This window comes from Lissotriton helveticus, chromosome 3_2, assembly GCF_964261635.1.
Source record: "Lissotriton helveticus chromosome 3_2, aLisHel1.1, whole genome shotgun sequence".
Lineage (NCBI taxonomy): Eukaryota > Metazoa > Chordata > Amphibia > Caudata > Salamandridae > Lissotriton > Lissotriton helveticus.
In genome coordinates this window covers 136,559,735-136,575,644 of record NC_136062.1, presented here as the reverse complement: position 1 = coordinate 136,575,644, position 15,910 = coordinate 136,559,735, and the positions used below count along the sequence as shown (strand labels likewise).

Genomic DNA, 15,910 nt, shown 5'->3' with positions numbered 1-15,910 from the left:
CACTTCCAGAGTGGCCCAGCTTCCGGATTTTCACCCTCAACCGGTGAGACCAACAACTGGGAGGGCCTTTAACACACAGACTCCAGCAGACCTATCTACTCTGCACCAGAGCGCCCCAGCCCAGGGTTCGACGAACCGGCTGTGCCCCCTTGCTACCAGGACCATTGTGATCAGAGCTCCCCATTGGAAGCTCCTTGACTAGTCCCAAAGTCCCACACTGCAGCCTGTTTTTAGGTGGCCCTCCCTTTTTTCCACCGGCAAAGCTACCTGGACATACCAGGGCAGGTACCTAGTAACTGCTGGTGGTAGTTTGGACACTGGCCCCCTACAACCCAAAGTCCAGAAGGAGACCTCCAGAAACAGACCGAAAATAACCGTGAAGAACATATACACTTTTTCCACCATAGGAAAGCATTTGTGCATAAAGACGCATTTATGTGTACATTTTACATACCTGTTAAAAAAGAACAATTTTAAAAGAGTATTTACTTGATAAAGCTCTAGTATCAAAATGTATATAAAAATAAAAAAATATCTAAATTGGTCTTAGATTAATTCTCAAGTGTCTCTCTTTTATTGCAGTACAACAAATGCTTAGCACTACCATAGCCTAAACTGCTTGCCCACACTACCACAAGAGAGAGCATTTAGTGTTATAATTGTTGCCTCTGTAAACCAATCAGAGTTGCCTGGACTCTAGACCGTGTGCCTCCTTTTGGTCCACTTTCTACAATTTCCACATGTTAATGTTAACGGGATTTATAAAGCGCAGGAATACCCGGAGGTGTCTTGGTACTGCGAACACAGTAGCCCGATCTGGCACAACCAGATTTTTAGTCCTTTCCTGAAGGTGAAGGGGGAGCTTGCACTTCTGAGCTCACTCGGAAGAGTGTTCAAGTTTGGAGGTGCCATAATGAAAGCTACCGCCACCCCAGGGCACTGGCAGTGGTGCTGACCACAAACCTCCCTTTCCTTGATACATGGTGTGAAGGCCCTCTGCATCAGGCTAAAGTCCTGCAATTCCAACAGATTGCGCAGGAGGCAGTTTTCTGCTGAGACCAGCGTCCTCTGACCTTCACCTCTCTCAGATAGACTTCCACAACCCAGCAACCACGTATCCATCACCATTGCACTCTGGGTGGGGAAGAGAGGTTTTTTTTTGCAGAGTTTTATATAGCGCAGACTTGACCCGAAACCGAATGGGGTATCAGAGCGCTTTACATAGCACCAGTTATGTCACATGAGGACACACATTCATTTTTTGTTAGGCGCGGGGAGATTAAGTGATTTGCCCATAATCACAGGATGTTCAGCGTGGTTACCGAGACTCGAACACTGGTCAAGTAGCTGTAGAGCAGCCGCCACTGCAGTCTCCTCAGAAACCTGGATGAAATCAGACCGGCTTCTATGGTGGTGTGTGAGGGAGTCCAGAGTCTGGTGTGACTTTTTGTTGAATAAGAACCCCAACTATATCACAAGGTTCGCTGTCATATGGAGGTGGTCTACGACAGACTGATGAACAAGTCTTTAAAGAGCCAGTCGTCAAGGTAGGGGGGGAAACTGGCATCCCCAACCTCCATAGATGGGTGGTGACCACTGACATCACTTGTGTGAACACAAGGGGCACTACTAAGGCCGAATGGGATTGTGGCAAATCGGAAAATGATCTTGGCTAACCTTGAAACACAGGTAATGTCTGTGGGACTGCAGGACATGCACATGAAAGATGGCATCCTGAAGGTCAAAACTTAACATTCAGTCACCCAAATCCAGGGCAGACAGAACCTGGGCCAGTGTGAGCATTATGACAGGAAATCGTTCAGAGAGCAAGACGATCTAATATAGGACAAAGGCCTCCTTCGGTACAAGGAAATAGCAGGAGTAACATCCTGTGCCTATTCCCAAATCCAAACCCCTTTCAATACGGTCTGTAAACAGTAGAGCACACACCTCCTGAAGAAAGATGGATAGATATTCCTCTGAAAACTCCTTTGGTATGAGTGGAAGTTGCGGCGAGTTGGTAAGGAACGGAAGGGCATACCCTGCTGGACAATCTATAGGACCCATCTGTTGGAAGTAATTAGTTGTCACCCTGGCAGAAAATGTATTCTGCCTCCAACTTGGTGATCATGCGTCGCCAAGGGTGAACTAAACTGGCTTGGGGGTAGGAGACTGAGAGGCTAGGTGCACCTGGTGACTTGTTGCCTCTTTGATCTCAGTCTCCGGACTGTGGTGACGGCTTCAAGAAGCCTGGTGTTTCCTGTACTGCATCCATCTGGAGTAACCTCGAAATGAGAAATATGGATGAGGAAACTGTATGGCAGGAGTCAAAAGGCCCAAAGACTGCAGCGTAGCTCTGCTTTCCATAAAGCGTTCTAATACTAGGATCAGTTTCTTCGCAAAATAGGCCGGATTCCAGCAAAAGGCATATCGCTAAGGGAAGCCTGTACATTTCTACAAAAACATGTGCATTGTATCCACACATGGCAACAAGCACCACTAGTACAGACTGCTAGCCCCAAAAAAATCAGTAGTATCCAGACCAGCACAAATCACAGTCTGCTCATCCTGACCATCTTGAATGGATTGAGCTAAGGTGGCTCTGAACTCCTCTAGGACTGCTGGCAAGATCTCGATGGGCATGTCCCAGAGAGCATGCGTATAATAGTCTAGTATGGCACACGGTGTTGACTACCTCAAAGTGAGGTTGGCTGAACAGAACATTTGTTTGCCCAATGCCAACAGGGAGGATGGGGGTTTTGGGAAACAAATTAGGATTTACCTTGCTGGTGGAAGCTTAGACCACCAAACTTTTAGGAGTACAAAGCTGCGTGAAAAGGTCATGTGACATCTGGCCAGCTGCCTGTTTACACACAGGCAAGAGCAAGGTTTAGATAAGTGCCCATTAGATGTCAGGTAAGGATTTTTGAATGGAAGTATGGGCTCAGAGGAAACCTGACCAGATTGCAAAAGTCAATAAGGATGCCAATTTTAACTTACAACAGAAAGCAGTTTATGGTTGAGGACCTAAGTAGCACATCTAATAACTACCGCAAAGCAAGGACTTTCTTTGGTTGGTGGTCAAAGACAGGAACAAAGAAAATCATTTATTTGGGAAAGTTTCACGCCCACTGGCCTCCTGTAAGTTCAAGTAAAAACGGTCATGCTAATAATAATGTGGCGGTAAATTATACTAGTCATCACCATTGTCCTCTCCAGATGATTGCAAACTGAGCTTCGTGATAGTGGCCTTGTAATATCTGAATCAGACTGTACAGGAACTGCAGTGAAGGAGAGGAGTCAGAGCATGACACCTGCCGGGGTCGTGCATCGGAGTCTGAACCAGATAGCCCTATGGCACCAGCGACTTCGGAACCTGTATCAATTAAAAGCAGGACTTGGAGTTAGATTGGAATTGGCACTGAAGTCTGTGAGAAACTAGAAGCATGTGTTAGGGACTCAGAAAAAGCAGAATACTCAACCACCGGCAGTAACACACTGTAGGACCGGGAGGTCTGAAGGAACACCACAGGGAGCTGAAAGAGTGGCAACAACAAACAGCATGACCTCCTTAAAGGTTTTGACCAGCTATGGTGTCACTGATGGTCCAGGAATATCAGGTCCCAATGGGACCAACTGCAGGATCGGAACCGCAGTCAGAGATAGAAGACAAAATAGGTTGGGAACTTGTAACCCTCATGTATTCTCTTTAAAAAAAAAGCGTCATGATGCTTCTCTTTCAACTTGGACTTCAAATTACCAGATGACTTCAAACATGAAGTGGACTTGTCGCAGGATCAGTCCCCAAAATAGGAAATGTGTCAATGCCTTAGACTTTGGAGTGGGACTGGGGCTTACGCGAGATCTGCAACTGCTACTGATATACAATGATATACAGATTCACCTCAAGGTCCTGGAACGTCTGAGTGAAGGAGGGAATATTCATTGCAAAACTTTAAGTTGTTCCTTGAGCCTAAATGCCAAAGACGTACCTCATGTCGGTCTTTTATCTACATCTGTATGACAACCACAGTACAGTATACACCCAGTAGTTTTAGGCTGGGACATCGCTCTCTTGTACAGTGAAATGAAATTTTGAAGAGAATCAAAACTGACATAAAAGGAGAGCGTTCGAAGGTGCAGAAAGAAAGGAACAGAAATCAGGGGTAGTGCTTATATGCAGCTTCCCTCCATCACTTCTGCGGTTGCACAACACAGCAACACCTAGCCGAAGCACTGCTATGAAAACTTTTAGATCCAGTCTGGCGCCTGGAGGAATCTGCGTTTAGAAATATCCATCAGATATGGGGACACTCTTGAGACTGCTGACTGGTCCAAGAATTCTACTTTTCACAGATTGTATTGCAAACTGGTTGCTCTCAAATCTAAATATTTATTAGAAATGTAAACCAGCAGAAGAGCCTCTAGTCTGGTCATAAAAGATTTTGTTCCACCTGGATAATGTCTGGAAAGTTAGGATTATATTCAAGGCCCAGAGGCGAGTAATCTTGCTTCTGTATTCTTTCCTTTAACGATTTTCCCTCAAAAATACCCAAATCATATTTTTTTTTAGCCCATTTGCTACTCCATCCAGGAGTCAAGCTCCCTTCGTAAGGGGAAGGCAGTTGCAAAATCGACTAGTCTACTTCAGACAATGTTCCGTCTAACATTTTTAATGTCCATAATATCGGTCAGTAACAATTTGAGACAAAATAGGCTTTACTGCTCATAGTGAGGTTTGTGTAGGCTATTAATGGTGTCTAGTGTTTGAATGGTTTCCTTTGTCTGATGTGCTTTCATGTAATACCTGGCTGTTTTATTATGAAAAGGCATGAGTGATAGCATAACGCTTGACTCTGTCTTAAATAATGGCAGGACTTTATAGACAGTACCCAGTCAGGAAAAGTTCTATTATGCGAAATATTTTGCACAACATGCAATGGAGCAGTCAGTCAAAATCAAAAGTGGACAAAAAAGTGTGTTGTGAAAAACATCAATGGTTACCTAGAGGCTGTGAAGCCGACTTTTCTTCGATGCAGAAAACAGTGATGGAAGGAATGCTTTAATTAATCTCATTCACTGGCAAACGCTGGGCACATGCTAGTCCATCATTCTTCATCCACTAAACCCTTCTAATAAAAAAACTTGCCATATGCAAATCAATCTTGGTCCACCACCGATAGGAATAGCCCAGTTTGAACTGGCAGGCCATGTCCCCTCTGGACAGAAACACAACAGAGTCAACCACAGAGCAGTTCTGGACTATTTAAGCCTCATTGGTGATGTATAGCTCCAACCCTGTGCCACAGTGAGCACTTAGGGTATCTATTGCACAAACAGCAAAGTGACAGGTAACTCAGCATCCTTTTCTGTATAACAACCACAGTAACAAACAGGAGTACAGTTAAGCATCGATAGTGGTCATTATACAAGGAGACATAGGGATATCATGCCTCCAGAAGAGGACTGTAGTACCAGGTTGCACATCCTAATTTACAACATGAAAGCAGAGGGTTTTGCATAAGAAATGTTTACACTGGAAATATGTGATGATTCTTCATACCAAAACCGGTTTAGACAAAATCCGATATTCTAGTATCACTGGCACACCATTTTCAGCAAATTAGATAAGAATGTTATCAACACTAATAGCCACATATTCTTTCAATTTTTAAAAGCTTTGGTGTCTGTTCAGGTGTTTCCAATTCCAAATCTGTAACTATGTGCACTTTGAGGCCACCGTAATTCAATGCATTCATTTTTTCCAGTACCTACAACGTGGAGGTTCGCTTCTGTGTGTGGCAAGTAGAAACAGTTTATGATCTCTAGTTATACTCACCTTAGAGCCAGTGCTGTGGACCATTTGTAACCTCCAGTCCAGTTACAATATAGCATCTTTGGAAAAGATCGATTACCTAAAAGACAAAATACAGAGTCAAGTACGAAGTCCAAGGTTAAAAAGTGCTCAAAATGCATCTGCTTAAATTTAAATTGCGTACAGCTACCTCTTTATGGAAAGTAAAAGCCTGAGGAATAAATCATCGCACCATGCCAAAGTTTAACAAGAACACGTGGTTGAGAAAGAGAGTAATAGTTCGCCTAAAAGAGTAAGTAAGTAAAATTGTCTTTTTTGTAGCTAAATGTCATAAATATACATCTCACGATGATTGATAAATTAAAGGATATGAGGCAATAAAATTATCATTGATGTGGCTAAAACCCAATCTATCAACTACTGGGTTATTGCATAGTGTGCTGCAAGGAAGATATTAATCAGTTTGGAGAAAACTTACTTTGACTGTTTTCCTGTAGAATAGGAAAGATAATTGACGTGAATTAAGTTTAAGTTCAAAGTTTATTGTTTGATTACTTAAAATCATTACAATTTACAAAGGATAAACTATCATGAAATGCTCAACGAAAATTGTCACTGAACCATAACAATCAATGTTCCCGAGGCAGTGCCTGACAACATATGATTAATAAAAAAAACAACAGTATAAAATGTGATACACAAATAGGTCTTGGGCTAAAGGGCTGACTGCTGTACCACAGGCGAGAGATCTTCTGAGTTTTTCAAGTATCATATTAGCGCTTCCTGAACAGACACAGATGTCTTTCTGAGTGCCATATAGCCTTATAAGAATTCTTAAGCAGCAGCCATCAGCATTCGCTGCTTAGTGGAGCTTAGTCGGCATAGTTAATCTGAAGGCGTTACAGTGACTCAAGCCATTTATTTAAAGTGCTGAAGTGCCTAAAAGAATTTGGCCTGTAAAGTGTAAGCTACCACAATGATACTTACGTCTATCTGTGTTTGATAACTTTAAAACAGGAAGTTCAGTGCGTTTGGAAGTTAATAAAAATATTGGTCATTCTTCAAGATCCTGCTGTAAGTTTTATCCAGTTAAAAAAATTGTGCCTGGGACTCTTGCTTGTGTGAGTGTATAAAGTGCAACATAATTTGAGCCATGCCCCGTTCCTGGAGCTATTCTGTCTTTCCATTTTTCTCTGAGTCTGCTTGCCGCAGAAGTTTCCTTAATTCCACAAAATATTTTACGCCCCGGCTGGACAAAATGATTGAGGTACCTTCCATCCAGCTTATCACAGCTTGCCTGCATGTACGGATGTTCGACTCGTTAAAAATGGATTTTAAAAGCAGTTTCCTCAAATCCATGACTGCAGGGCATACGCATAACAAATGAGTTATTGTTTCGTTAGCGTACCCGCATAATCGACAGTGTGCTGCTTGGTCTTTACTTTTCCACGATGGCTGTCCTTTGAGTCGTGCATTCCTAAGCGATAATGAATAAAGCTCTTTTTTAGCTCAATGCTGAAATGTGCTGATAGATAAGCTTGAGGCTTTAAATGAGTGTAGGAATTAATCACTGTCCATGCATGACGTTGTTCGGACAAAGTTTTTTTGTCTTCTGACGAGATTTTTTCTTTGCTGAATCATTGCTGGATTTGTTAAGAGTACGCCTGATCTACCCTGCTGTCCCATGCTGATTTGATATCGAGTTCAGTCAAGCATTTTCTTAAATAGGCTCCCCATGTATTAGATGTTTCTTGATCCATCTGGCCTTTGATCTCTTCCCAGCATAAACTGTTCAATGTGCCAGGCTCGGATGATCTAAATTTATGGCACAGCTTCGCAAAGGAGTTCATGCCCCGGAATATCGGATTCTGGAGGCCGAATTCCAGCCGTACCTGTGCGGGGGATGCGGGCTTGGGGAGATTAAAAACAGCCTTATAGACCTTTGTCTGGAGTTTGTTTAATAATTCAGACTCCTTCCCACACCACCTCTCTAGACCATATGACAGGGTGGGTAGGATTTGAGCTGCCATCACTTTTAAAAGGTGGTTGTGGGCCGGGTAACCCAGTTTTTTATTCATTAATCTGTAGCCGAAGATTAACGATTGGGTTTCAGCTCTTAAGTCCAGTTTTTGTTCCTTATGGGAAGTTCCCCACCCCAGTTTTATGCCAAGATATTTATAAGATGCTTGCTCCTCAACTAGCACCCTTTAACATAACATTTAAACTTAGATTTTTTTGGGGTCCACTAGGCGTACCACCTTGGTTTTCTTTTTATTCAACTCAAGATTTTCCTGGTCCAGGTAAATTGCTAGGTTGTTAATTGCTCGTTGCAGGACAATCAGACTTTGACTCAACACTACGATGTCGTCGGCGTACTGTAAAAAGGGAATTTGTTCTTTAGCCAAATTTGGCGGGTGATACTTGGCCGTTTGCATGAGTTTAGTTATGTCCGCGAGAAACAAACTGGATAGGCTTGGAGCCAGGACGCATCCTTGTTTTAGGCCGTGCTCTATTTTTATGCTGGCTGTTACTCTGCTCTCGTCGCCTAATTTTACTCTTGCCCAGGTTTCGCTATATAGAGTGATCATTGCTTCCAGTAATTTACTTAGTAACCCCCAGGTTTTTAATTTTTCCCATAGTTGGTATCTGGTTACTCTATCAAACGCTGATTTCAGGTCGATAAAGCATGCATATAGTCGAGTTTTCCTTTTTGCTGCTTTTTCTATTAAGAGTGCCAGAATTGCCGGATTTGTGGTTGTTCCCATTCCAAGCCGAAGCCTGTTTGAAACTTTGGAATGATGTTCTTTTCGTCTATCCAGTCTTGAAGATGAACTAGGAGACATGATGCATATAGTTTGGCCTCCACATCGATCAAGGAGATTAATCTGTAATTTTCTGGCTTACCGTGGTTTCCTTGTTTAAATATGGGATGAATTATATTCCCTTTCCATGAATTGGGGACCTTATTCTGGCTATAGATGTAGTTAAAAAGGGGCGCAAGATGGTCTGCCCAAAAGTGTGGAGCTTGGTTAAAAAGTGTCTTAGGGAGCCCATTTGGTCCCGCTGCCTCCTCCGTTTTAAGTTTTTTTATTATTCCTCTTAATTGTTTGGTGTCGGTTAAGTTGTGTTGTTCGTTGCTACTTATCTCTTGTTCTTTTTGAGTGTGTTCTTCCTGAGGCTGGGAAGTAATTTTTTATGCTCCAAAGATCTGTCCACTAGGTGTTTCTGAAACCATTGTCGCTTCGGCACACTTTGTGCCTTACTTTGTCATACATGTTTTGTACGTGTTGTATCCAGGTCTCTCCACTACTTCTTGCCAGAGTCTTGGTCCCTTGGTAAATTCATTTATGATTCCCCAGAATTCCCTGCTATTTGGCAATTTGCTTGCCCACAATAACTTTTTCCAGATGGTTTCTTTGTACTTTTTTTTGCATCCCCTAATTTTTTCTTGGATATTTTTCGCATTTCCTTGAGATTACCATGGTCTCTTTTTTCCAGTTCTTGCTGCCACTGCTTGAAGTCGTACCTCTCTTGTGATCCTTCTTTTTTGATCTCTGAGTTCAATATTAAACCTTGGCTCCCCCTTGGTTTCTATTTTCTTTTGGCGTCCAGGGATGAATGGACATTTTTTGATAAGAGCTTGGCCCAAGTATTCCCAGTTTTTTAGAACATCTTTTTTCTCTGTCCCAGTTTGGTTCACGTATTGCCCAATTGTATCCATTATTAGTTTTGTGTCTGATCCTCGCCACTTCAATCTCCTGAGATTATACTTTTCTGGATATTGTAGAAAGGATTTTAATTTTTGTACCTGTGCCAATTTGATATTGAGTTTCGTGATTTGCAGAAGTGGTCGCTTTCTGGGCGTGGGCTTACTTGAAATGAATCTATTATTGGGATGAGGTTACTGCTGGTGAAGTCTATGGTAGACTGACTTTTTCCGCTCAAGTGCGTGATGGCTGCTGGTCTATCTCCGGTTACGTTGCCATTCAAGATAGTCAGGCCTTGGGCATCCAGCTCACGAAATATAGATTGGTTTCCCTGGTCTTCCTGCCTCTTTCTTTTTTTCTGTTTATTTAATAGGAGGTTGCTATTGAAGTCTCTAGAGATAATCAGATAGCTTTGTTTCCGAGTCCTTTGCAGTACCTTTATCGGGTTCATTAGTGTTAAGGATTTTTCCTTCTGCGTCTTTTTTTCCGGATAGATATTGACATTAATTAATATTAGTTGCCAACTTGAAGTATTGGAGTGAAGCTTACCAGTAAGTTATAAGACCTGCAACCAATTTTCTCTGCCATCTAGTTCTTCTGTTAGCCACCCATATTTTACCTTTACGTACGTTGAAAGTCCTCCTCTAGGATGCCCAAAGTTTGAGAATTTTTCTGTGAGAATATGATGTTCTATATATCCCGGAATTGGAACGGGTTTCATGTTCCATGTCTCTTGAAGCAAGATGAGATCTTGTTTTTGCAAGAAGGACAGGGTTTCATGGTCTTGGCCCATTTCTTTGAAGCCGTGGACGTTCCATGAACAAAGCTTGATAAATTCCAGACCAGAAACTCCTGATTCGCATTTGTTCCTAATGCCATTCTTGATTTCCTTGCCATTGTTCCAGCCTGGATGCACCCGCATGGTGTCATTTGTCATTCGGTTTTCATCAGGTATGTTTTTTGCTCCGGGCAAATGGCACCCAGGACCAGTCCAAACTATTATTTGTCTGATGTTCAGAATTTGATGGACTAGCTATAACGTTGTCCTGTTTTGAATTATTTTGATTGAGGGGTGTGGTGTTCCGAGCGCCTAGTTGACGTGAATTAGTTTGCAAATAAAGTACTATCAATGACATATTACCAGAAAAGACTGATCTTCAACAACCACCAAATTCTTGTGCAATAAAAGTTTCCTCCAGTAAGATAAAGTAAAACGCTAAATTCCAAGCTAGCTCATTAAGATAGTCATCCTAGAAACCTAAAAAATGAATAAAGAAAAAAAGCACTTGGAAGTGGCAGCACATGGATTAGATCAGAATTTCATCTAGTTAGTTGGGGCTAAGATGGGAACTTACAACGGCCTTGGGAGAAAATGGAGTATTAGTTGGAGGGGATTGTGAGATCCCACCAAGTAATGATGGAATTATTCTGTATCCGGTCCAGTTAGGTTACTTTAAATTAAACCTTAGCTTAGTCCTGGGTAGCTGTGGCACAGGACAGTCAGGCTTATCTCAAATGAAGCAAGTGTTGCACTCCAATGTATAATACTAGGATACATTTTTAATAAACAAGACCACAAAAATCGGTTGAAGAAATAGGACTTTAAGGAGTTTTAGAGTTTTCTTGCGCAAAAGCGGGTATCTGGTCATGTTAGACCAGGTCAAAGTCATAAGTTAAGGCAGACCACGACAGAGTGTGTGTCGGCTACAGGGACCGGATTTGTCCCACTGAAATGTTTACCTTCTGACTTAGCCTTTTTGTTGGAGGAATTTTCTTGTCAGTGGGGTGGGTTGACTGCTTAATCTAACAAAGTTCTCAATAACAGTGGGGTAAAGCAATGCATTGGTCCTGATGAAATACTCCACGTTGGGACTTAGAAATGTTTCTGGAAAGAGAGGGGCTTTCAGCAGAGGAAACCAACAAGTTGAATCTGAACGGAAATGTGATGACAGCAGAGGGTCTGTGGTAGCTTCGGGTTCTTTTATTAAAGACATCCACTTTGCAATCCAGAGGGGGAGAGAGTATATTCCAACACCAGTCAAGTCCATTTCTTTTCGGCACCAATTGGTGTGTTAGGACTCAGTCTCCCAGATGCCAAAGGCAGGATCTACAGCAAATCGAGCTGGAAATGGTCAGCTGGGCGCTTCTTTGTTACATTCTTTGTGCAGCTTTTGTGTTCCTGGACCATATTAGGTCCCTGGAATTCATTTTTCTGTATTGGGTTCACATAGCAGCAGGTCCAGCCCCTGGTGTTTCTCTCCACTGGTACAAACAGAAGGTTTAGTCGTTCTTCTGGGTTCAGCAGGTGCAGTCTTTTTTTGGTTTTCCAGAGGTCTACCAGTATGTTTGTGGGTAAGGAGGACTCCCTAACGAATCCCATTAAAACTCCCATGGACAACCCTACACACTCCTACAACACTACTAGGGGTATTGGCACTAAACAATCTCATAGTGAACCTCGCAGCCCAAATCCAAGATGTCAGAACACTTCCTCCCTGGGTCAGAGCTGTACGCACACCAAGAGGTGTGTCCAGTATAATGACAACCCCCTGCAAAACCAGCTCTGGAACAGCATCCCACCCTTGGGTTGTTGCCACTCTGGCTACTTAGAAGATGGAAATCAGACAGAGGTGTGGGTTACATCTGCCTGTGAAAGTGGCGTTCCAGTTGAAGCTTGTACAATTGGGGGACACATACCATAAGCCATCATGTCAGGAGGTGGTCACACCTCCTTCCCAAACAAAGACCTTTTGTTCCATTTCCTAGGAGTAATTCATACCTTCAATCAGGCTGCCAGGTGACAGTTGGGTTACCTCTGAAAGGGCTTTTAGAGGCTTTCAGCAGTAAAATGCTGACTTTCTAAAAGGTGCATTTTTAAAATCCCACTTTACTATCATATTGAATTTTAAATTCCTATTTACTTTAGTCCTTTAATCATGGTTGTAGCTGATCCCAAACTGAAGTTATACATTACTAGGGGTTACAATTAAGGCTCCCGGTTTTCCGTTTAAACAGATTTTTACATACAAATACAGGCGGAAAAATATTTTTCTTCAGTCAGTATTGTGATGTACGCCCAATGTTTTCAACTTATGGAAAATGTGTTTTTTGAATTAGCAAAGGACTTATTTTAATAAAATGTGAATCAAAAGCTGCCTGCTCAGATGGGTGTTAGATATTTTAGGCATCAGAAATGTGAGGGAAATAGTGCCCGGCATGACTAATGCAAGGGTCTTTAAGTTATTTCTGAAATAAGAGATTGCTTCTTCAGTGGAGGTTGTTTGCTGTTCTCAGCTGTGGATAGTCAACTCGCACCATAGAGCATGCTGTATGGAGGAGCATGGAACTGACAATAAGGAGAACGAGGCATCCAATATCTCCAATTTATCACAAAAGTAGACTCTTTCATGCAGTCTTTGGCCAGTTCCTTGAAAGTGCACAGGTGCACTCGCCTACATTCAAATTGTGTTTACATCTAAAAATCATAGCTAGTGACAGTGTTTTCAATATTGTAACAGCAGCAGCTCACTAATATTACTGCAAGTAATCTGTGACACCACTGTGACTTGTATTGCAATGGCAAAGTTTTCAGATGACAGTATTTGGTTTACTTAATTTGGCACATATACAAATATAGCTAAACCTATAACAACCATGTGCACTGTCTATTTAAATAAATGTGGAAAAATACCAGAAACAATGTCTTTTTTTCTTGCACAAAAATAAATGCGGATATATACACAGGGCTCAAAAAATGTACTCACCCACTCGCATTTTCGAGTTGATTTCCTCCAGTGCGAGCCAGTTTTCAGGCCTACTTGCCCGGCCTGGTGAGTGAGCTCTGCTGCTGTGCTAATCCGAATTTAGTGCAGTGCCAGTACGAGGCTCTAGGGGGCAGCAGGGGGAGATATTTGAGAGTGTGACTAAAACTGTGTGAAAGCAAAGGTGTTCATTGGCTGATTGCAATGCGGCTCAGAATACTGAGGCTTAGTTGCAATCAACCAATCAGATGGCAGCTCTCCATCGATATAACAGTATAGGCATGTTTACAGGCTTCTCATTGGCTGATTGACAAGCCACGGTGGGATATACAGCCTGAGAAGCGCGTAAACTCCCTTTGCCAGCCCCTGTCTGGGTGCTATCTATCGCAGAAAAATATTTATGTTGGTAGCGAACTGGCTGGGCACAGAAGAAATAAGAATACTAGCGTGGCAAGTAACATCTGAAATCTCAAGGAAGCTGGTGGCATTCTTGGTCTAGCGCCTCCTTCTAATGCTGGACTTCTAGCCCACGCCGAAAGATTTCCTGCCTCACATCACCAAAACAATGTGCGCGGCTACTGTAGGCATCTGGGACACTGTACAGCTGCAGGTATGTGCCAACTGTTTCACCTAATATTAAGGAACAAAAATGTGCTCCCGTCACCCTTGACGTACCTGGGCTGCGTGTGTTGGGGGGGTGACATGTGCCGCCAGAGAGGGAGGGTATCAAGAGACAAGTGGACAGGACTGCCGATGAGTATGGTATACATTTTACCCACTAACTTGCAAGAGGCAGTTTTCAGAGTCCCCTCTGTTTACTTCAGCAAATCTCCTAGGGCATGTCATGGGTATTTTCACTGCGGTGCAGGCACAAGTTGTCTGCAGCGGGGCATAGCTACAACTGGAGCAGCAGGTGCAGACCAAGAACTCAGAGGGATTGAACCTCCCAATGCTGTGTTTTACGCCACCCTCAACACCTATCTGAGGATCCTTTTTCCTTGCTTGATCCAGGGTCACGGCATCCTTGCTAGGTACTGCTTGCATACATTTCTTAATTATGTAATGCCATGAAATACATTCCGGAAATCGCTATTGTTTAAAAAAACATTAGTTACATATGTCATATACATACAGTAGCTATGACCAAGTAACACTGCCTGTGTAATGTAATTTATTACACTAATCAGTCCATTTTGTGAGGCGTGGACTCGCAGTCTGTTTCTTTTTAATTTATTTGTTTGAAGATAAAAATTTGATTTGACGATAAATGTTAAAGGGCAAATAGGGCATATGCTGATGAAGAAACACAGGGCTTTCTGCTGAACATTTTTGTAATCACGATGTAATAATTGGCGCTCCTTTCCCTGCTTTGCATCAGCATGCTGCGCTATTCTGTTTATTTTACATTATTTTTTATAATTCTCGCCAGTTCCTTAAGACTAGCTCTGGACTGTTCATCAAATACCCAGGATACCGTCCCGGGTGAGTCGTCTGCTATACATATGTACATAACATACTATAACCAGGCCTGCAAATGTGTTAATTTCAGCTCCATCTTCACCGAGCCATTGGCAACCGGACCCACACTAAGATGATGTGGGAGTGGAAGTTGACCTCCTAGAACATTTCTGAAAACAAATTCATACTGAAAATTGTATTTTACAGGATATTCCTAAATATTCGGGCTGAGAAACATAGCTTTTACAAACAGTTCTTGAGGGGAGTTAATTCAATAATTTAACGTCTGGGCCCACTAGCTTAGAGCTACATTTTTTCACAGCAGTAATTTTTACATGTGTTTATATTAAATGTTTATGCGCAATATAAAATACTCCAGGCACAGTGGGCAAATATATTTGCCGCAAGAAACACTACACCATTCTTATAGAGTAAACTCCATTTAAAAGTGTCCTTTAAAATTCCTATTTAAGGAGAAGAAACACTTGTAGATACTGTGCTGCAACATACTGCCAATCACTGTTCATGTGTCAGATAAAAACACAACTATTAGCTAGCAAATGCAAGACCACCAGAACTGGCACTATGTGTTAGGGTGATGAATCATATGCCGGGATACCTTCTATAGCTGGATGATGGTCATAATTTCTAACATGAAGAAAATGGCATGAGGGTGGTGTTCAGGCCATCAGGATTGCTGCTGCTAGTAGTAAGCTACTATCCTTCTCCAGCCAAATAATAGACTAACATGTCCACCATGTCCAGTAACAGATTATCCTACAGACTCCTTGGCATCATGCCCAGGGCATTGGTCTGAGTTCTTTGACTACGCACCAGGGTCTTGGTCACGCCATGGTGTTGAGACACACTAGTCTCATATGGACTTCAATAGGCACAGATGATGCTACTTCATTGACAATGCTGCAACATCTCTACTCGTATTACTCATTGGCTACTTGATTGGCCAAAGTATATTCTAACTCCTGCTCTGTTATTTACTATGTTTTCTTAGTAATTCTATAATATGTATAGATAAAGCCAGTTTGTGGGTCGAGTGTATTGCTGTTAGGTCGAGTAGATAATTCTACTCACTAGACCTGCAGGTCTAGTAATATTTTTAAGATTTTTCGAGCCCCGATACAGAGAAAATGACAAAAATAAATAAGGAT

The 15,910-nt window shown here is 42.3% G+C and overlaps 1 protein-coding gene across 1 annotated transcript in view; it reads right to left on the bottom strand.

Annotated features, from left to right (window-relative positions):
* Nucleotides 1-15,910, bottom strand: part of TM2D3 (TM2 domain containing 3) — a 76,034-nt gene that overhangs the window by 14,406 nt on the left and 45,718 nt on the right. Inside the window, exon 5 of the mRNA XM_078684932.1 lies at nucleotides 5,840-5,915. Within this exon, the coding sequence (XP_078541058.1) occupies nucleotides 5,840-5,915 (76 nt within the window). The remainder of the gene's footprint in view (nucleotides 1-5,839; nucleotides 5,916-15,910) is intronic.